At 62.7% G+C, this 6433-nt stretch overlaps 1 protein-coding gene across 1 annotated transcript in view; it reads left to right on the plus strand.

Moving 5' to 3' along the window:
* The window catches only part of MLLT1 (MLLT1, super elongation complex subunit), a 64233-nt gene that overhangs the window by 50248 nt on the left and 7552 nt on the right, over window positions 1–6433 (plus strand). Inside the window, exon 7 of the mRNA XM_021709074.1 lies at window positions 2850–3404. Within this exon, the coding sequence (XP_021564749.1) occupies window positions 2850–3404 (555 nt within the window). The remainder of the gene's footprint in view (window positions 1–2849; window positions 3405–6433) is intronic.

Raw genomic sequence — 6433 nt, forward strand, 5'->3', positions numbered from 1 at the left:
CAAAAAAAAAAAAAAAAAAAAAGTTCTTGCCAGGGATCTTGGCAGCTGCCCTCTCAGCTCTTAGCCGCCGCAGTAGGAAGAGAAGGAAGCGCTATTTCTTCTGTACGGGTCACTTGAAAGTCACTTAAAACCCCGTGAAGAATTGTCCTCCCAGGTGGAGAAACGCCCTGCCTGTGACCGGCGGAGCTGCATCTGCTGGGACTGCTCTGGGTGCCTCTTGCAGGAGTGTCTCTGAGGCCAGCCTGTCTTGCAGGAGTGTCTCTGAGGTGGGTCTCTCTGCCAGCCTCAGGAGGCCTGCGGGCTGCGTCCTCGGGCCTCACCCTGTGCGTGCTCAGGGCCTCTCCAGCCCCCAAGAGTCTCAGGAGGCGCCTGGATTCCCAAGCAGCGCAAGGTCCCGCCAAGTTTTTCTCTGTTGCTGGCACTCCCAGAAGCCCCTCCGCCTCGCATCGTTGTCCCTGCATCCGAGCTGTCAGCCCTGGAAGGCCTGGCCTGTGGGCCTCTTACCCAGCTGCTTCCCTAGGGCACCAGCTGTTTGCTGAGAGCGTGATTGTCTGGGTCCAGCGCCCCAGGAGGGAGGGGCCCTTGGGGGCCTTGGCTCTTGGCGTCCTTGGGCTGAGGGACCACTCGTGAGTCTGGCTGCTCGCTGCAGCTGTAGGCAACTCGGTCCTGGGGTTTGTCCCCACCTCACAGCCCCCCGACCCAAGGGTGACGTGGCAGGCAGGACTTGCAGCCCCCTGGGAGAGGAGCACGACCTTCGGACGGCCTCGCCTGGACTCATGCTGCACGGACGGTTGCTCCCTTATGTTCCCTGCCCGGACACCCCTGGACTTGCACACCTGCAGCTGCAGGGCTGCCCTGATCTCCCTGTCTGATGTCTGGCCCTTGGCCTGGTTGCTCTTTCTTTCAGACTAGATTCTTAGTCGTTTGGGGGTCACGGACAACTCTGAGAGTGTGACTTCTGTGGATCCTCACCCCAGGAGCGTCCACACCATGCACGGAGTTGAGCATATGGTTTTGAAGCTCATGGTCTTGGGTGCCCGTGCCCGCCCCGGGAAGGGGAAGGCAGGCCCTGGCGGCTCTGGTGGCTTGGCTGTCCTGGGCAGGCACACGGTGGGAACTGCTCTAGGGACCTCAGGTGCCTTTTGTGTTTGCTCTCATTTCGTCCTTTGTGGCTGTGACTCTGACTGAGCTGCTGCAGCCCAGGAGGGCATGTGTCCACTGTGAGAAGAGGCCAGGATTCCGTGTGGCAGCTTCTGCCTCTTGCTACTCCACGCCCCCAGGGACACCCCTGGTGAGTGCTCCTGGGTCCAGGTACAGGGCTTGTGGTGTGAGCACCACTTCCCACTGCCCAGGCTAGGAGCAGGCTGGTCATGGGGCTTGTTTCTTGAGGAGGTGGCAGAGGCCCCACAGCGACTGGAACTGTCAGTGAGCCTTTGACACTGATGTGGATTGTGGATTTGCAAGAAGACGGCAAGCCGAGTGGACCAGCAGCTGTTCACTGCCCCTGGGGTTCTTTGTGGGGAGGAGCCTGTCCTGGACACTCAGGTGGCTTTGAGAGCAGGTGGCAGAGGCCCCAGCCAGCCTACCCCCTCCCATCCTGAAGGGAGTTGGTGAATGGTACCTCCTTCCTCCCTGGTACTCTCTGGCTCTGAGGAGCCCCACTCCGGGCACTGTGCGCCGCCTTGGGGCCTGGCTGCTACCGGTTTCCTTGTGAGGACACCAGGCAAGGGTTTATCGGGAGAATCTCTGGGTCCGCCATGCGCCAAGTGAGGGCAGCTCTGGGCACTGACAGCACAGCCAGCTCGGTACCCCGGGTGTTCATAGGGGAGGGGGCTCCTGCCGCAGGGAGCACCATGGTGTGGGTGGGATGGAAACATGCAAGTAGCAGAGCCAAGTTGGCCTGTGGGCTGCACCAACTGCCGGTCCTGGTGCTGGCAGCCCCCGACTGAGCACTCGCTGCCTGCCAGGCCTGCGCTGTCGCCCAGTGAGGTAGGTGATTTAGCCACTTACTTGGAGGAAGCACAGGTGCAGGCAGTGGAAAACTCCTCCCCTTCCCCTCATGTACAGATCACAGAGCTGGGCTCACTCCTAGGCCTGTGCCCTGCCGCTTTCTTTCCCACACCTCTCCCCAGCAGGACCAGTCCAGAGCCCGGTCTCCACCCTAAACCCTCTGAGTTGTCAAGGTGGAGACCCAGCAATAACTCTGTGCTTTAGGAAGGCCATGCAAGCGGCATCCCTTCCAGAGGTCTGGGAGCATCTGCTCCACACAGTACCTGGGACCCAGGTGCTCCATGGGTGAGGCTGTGTGATGACAGCTCCCGACAAAGCCAGCTGGAACTGGCGTCTCAGGCGGAGACCTGGGAAGACAGGCCGGTGGGGCTCAAGGAGGAAGGTTGTGAGCGACCGCACAGAAAGCACTGAGCACGTGTGCTGAGGGCCAGAGGAGGCCAAGTCCAGGGCAGGGCCTGCTGCCTGTATCCCCAGTCCCCTCAGCGCCAGGCGGAGCCTCTGACTCCCCCAGGCCGAGTGGGCAGCTGTGAGGAGTTGGCGCAGTGCCTTGCTGTCTGACTCACTGTGTGCTCTTCTGCATCCCTCGGGGAATGTCAGTTCAGTTCCAGGGGCCTCTTGGCCTGCAGTCTCCGGGACCTGCTGACACGTCCCAGCAGTTGAGAGGGACAGCTCCATGTAACACTCTCACCTGCTGCCTCCCTTTCTTGCTTCATGGAAGCATTTCTCCAGCCGAGGTGGAACCAGTGGACTGCGTTTGGTAGGGCGGGGTGGCAGAGCAGGGTGGCCCGAGATGTCGTGTGACCGTGTCTCCCCCTCGCCCCCTCCCCTTGGCACCGCAGGACGCCAACAAGGAGAGCGGCAAGGCCTCCAAGCCGCACAAGGTGACCAAGGAGCACCGGGAGCGGCCCCGCAAGGACTCGGAGAGCAGGAGCTCCTCCAAGGAGCTGGAGCGCGAGCAGGCCAAGGGCTCCAAGGACGCCGCGCGCAAGCTGGCCGAGGGCCGGCTGCCCAAGGAGGAGAAGGCGCCGCCGCCCAAGGCCGCCTTCAAGGAGCCCAAGATGGCCCTGAAAGAGACCAAGCTGGAGAGCATGTCCCCCAAGGGGGGTCCCCAAGCCCCGCCCCCGCCCAAGGCTTCCAGCAAGCGGCCTGCCCCCGCGGACTCGCCGAAGCCCAGCACCAAGAAGCCGAAGAAGAGCAGCTCGAAGGGGTCCCGGAGCGCCCCAGGCACCTCGCCCCGCACCTCGTCGTCCTCCTTTCCGGACAAGAAGCCGGCGAAGGACAAGAGCAGCGCCAGAGGCGAGAAGGTGAAAACCGAGAGCGAGCCTCGGGAGGTCAAGAAGGCCCTGGAGGTGGAGGAGTCCAACTCGGAGGACGAGGCCTCCTTCAAGTCGGAGGTGAGAGCCCTTCCTCCCCAGCCCTCCTGTCCCTCGCGCCACCTCTCTGCCCAGCCTGGGGTGGCTGGGAAAGTGTGGTGGGACGCGGCATCTGGCTTCCAGAATGCGGGGGGAGGAGGTGGGAGACGAAGCCCAGGGCGCAAGTCCTTGCTGGCTGCTGCCTCCGCTGGCTGTAGCGCCGGGCGAGCTTCTGCACCTTGCCAAGCCTATTTCCCTTTCTGTCAGGTGATAAAGCCCGCCATGTGAGAACCCCCTGGTTGACTCCTCAGTGGCGGCCCCGGTGGTTCTGGTAGAGCCTGCTCGTGTGGCACTGAGGTCTTGGGCTCCCTTCCTCGTGCAGCCCCTGTGTGGGCCGGGTCTCAGTGGCCGCTCTGGTGCCCGAGGGGGCAAGTGTCTCGCTGTTGCTCCCTCCCTGGCCATGGCCTAGTGAGCCCGGCAAGGAGCTCCCTCCCTCTGCTAACTGGGTGTCTGGGAGTCTCATCCCTGTCTGGTGGGTCTCCCTGGCCATGGCCTAGTGAACCCGGCAAGGAGCTCCCTCCCTCTGCTAACTGGGTGTCTGGGAGTCTCATCCCTGTCTGGCGGGTCGATGACAGCACTTGACACACCCAGTCCCTTCCCAGATGACCCCTTCCCACCCGCCCGTGCCTGCACAGACAACTGGGGCCTCGGGATACCTGCGTCAAGCCCTGCTGGCTTTCTGAGCACAGGGCCAGGACCCTGCCCAGGAAGCAGCCTATCACTGTGAGATGCTCTGGGTGGCTCTCTGGTGACCATAGCAGAGGTGACTTGAGCCACAGGAGTGGTAGCCAGGCCTCATTTGGGGCCTGGGAAGCAGTGGTGTCTTCCAGGGCTGTGCCTGGCATCCATTGTTCAGAAAGGAGGTGCGTGGGTGGGTGAGTGGGTGAATGGATGCATGGGTGGATGGAAGGGTGGGTGGATGGGCGGATGGATGGATGGATGGACGGGTCGACGGATAAGGGCTTCCCTAACCTTTGTTGCCAGCCCCAGCCCTCTGTGGCCTCTTGAAGTTTCCAGACCCTCACTTGCCCTTGAGGGGGAAGCTTTGCCCCCAGGGTTGCTGCTGGGAGCTCTGCTGGGCCTTTGAAAATGGTTCCGAGAGACAAAGCAAGACTGGGTGGTTTGTGTCGGTAATGCTGACTTGGTGAGCCTGTGGCTCCCAGGGTGCCCCGACAAAAGTGATGGCGCTGGCTGAGAGGTGACTCTGTGGCCTGTGGGTAGTAGTACCTCCCTGGACTCACCAGACACACATGGTCCTAGCAAGGCCTAGGGCCCAGTCCCACCTCAGAAAGCCTGGACCATGTCAGTAGCCCCCTGGCCACAGGAGGTTCTGTCAGTGTGTTGTCCTCTGCCTGTGTGGCAGGCACTGCTCTGGGCAGGTGCTAGTCCCTTCCCTTCACCTCCAAACCCCTGGGGATAGGTCCAGGGTAAAGACCTGCTGGTGACCAGGTGTTTCAGGGTGAGGCTGGGTGCACGGCACAGTGGGAGGCAGCTGAGGCCTTGCTGGGCTCCATGGGCCCTGTTTGCTCTGTTCTGTCCTACTCCGTGCGTCAGGCCTGGCCTCCCCGTGGTGTCTGGCACCCAGCTTCTGAAGGGAACGTCCCACCACCTCGCTGCCACTCCAGTGTCCAGTGTCTGTGGCCTCAGGGTTGGAGTCACCCGAGGAGGCATGGGAACCTCTTCCTGGCTGGGAAAGAGCCCCCCTCGCACCGAGAGGCTTCTGAACCACATGCCTTCGTGGCTTGAAGTCCCTCCGGTGTGAGACCCCACTCCCAACGAACGGCTCACCCGGAGAGCCCCAGGGCTCCCGCAAAGTGCAGCCTTCTCGGTGAGGGGTACAGTGGCCTTCCAGGTGTGCGCTGCCGGGCCTTCTTAGCCCCTCGGGCCACGCCCCTCCGGAGGCTGTGTGTGGTTGCCCTGCCAGAAAGCTCAGGCCCTCACGGAGTCACAGTCACTGGGTGCCCAGCACATGCTGTCCTCTGAGGCTGCCGGGCTGCTTCTGCCCGAGTCCCTGGGCCCAGCCCCCAGTTTCTCCAGCTGCTTCTTTGGGGTCTCCTCCACCCTTGGGGTTCTGGAGCTAGTCCATCCCATCCACTCAGGGCAGTTGCGGGCCCAGGCTGCTCCGCCCTCCCTCTGGACACTCCGTGTGACCGGAGCATTCAGGTAAGCTCCAGCGACCCTTTTGACCTGTGGGCTCTGGCTGAGACCATTTTGGCTCCTTTTGCCTCAGTCCCTTTGGATCTGGAAGAGGAGCACAGGTAACTGAGCAGCCCTCCTGGTTTTCCTCTGTGGAACGCAGCACTAGGAATCCCTGCCCAGGCAGGGCTGAGCATGCCTTGGGTCTCTGGGGTCCTCCTGCTGAGCCTGAGTGGCTAACTGGTCTCCTGAACTGCCCCCTCCTACCCCCCGGAGTGAGAGCACATACAGGAGGCGGGCGGGGGCCTCCGCCCTTCCCCAGCCCACCTCTCCCAGGAGGTGCCCTGCCACCCATGCCCCCAGCACCCCTGTGATTCCATCCGGAGGTTGGAGGGAGGACTAGACCTGACCGCATGTGCAGGCAGCTGGCAGCTCCTTTACAGATGGAGAAACAGAGGCTTAACACTGGTGCAGCCCTGGCCAGAATAACAAGGCCAGCTGGTGAGAAGGCCGTGGTTAGAACGGGACCCAGGAGGCAGCTTCGTCTCTTAGATGTGTCTTATTCACCCCCTGCCAAGGCTAAGAACTTGTCGGTGTGGACCACCACCTGGGCATGTGTTGGGGATCAGCTGGTCTGTGAACCTCCTCCCCGAGTGGCCCCCACAGTGGGCCGCGAGGAATGGGAACCTCGCAGGATTCCTCGGGGAGGGCTCCCCAGGGAGCACGGGGTGCCGCTGAGAAGGGCAGGCATCAGGGTCCAGGCTGCAGCAGACCCTGGAGGAGAGACTCCCTTCACTCTTCAGGCTCGGAGGGGTCTGGGGCTGCTGGCTGGGCAGGGCCGGCTCCCAGGCACTCGAGGGCCTCGTCCGAGTCGG

Source organism: Carlito syrichta, unplaced genomic scaffold (assembly GCF_000164805.1).
Source record: "Carlito syrichta isolate Samal-C Ts95f unplaced genomic scaffold, Tarsius_syrichta-2.0.1 Scaffold156020, whole genome shotgun sequence".
NCBI lineage: Eukaryota > Metazoa > Chordata > Mammalia > Primates > Tarsiidae > Carlito > Carlito syrichta.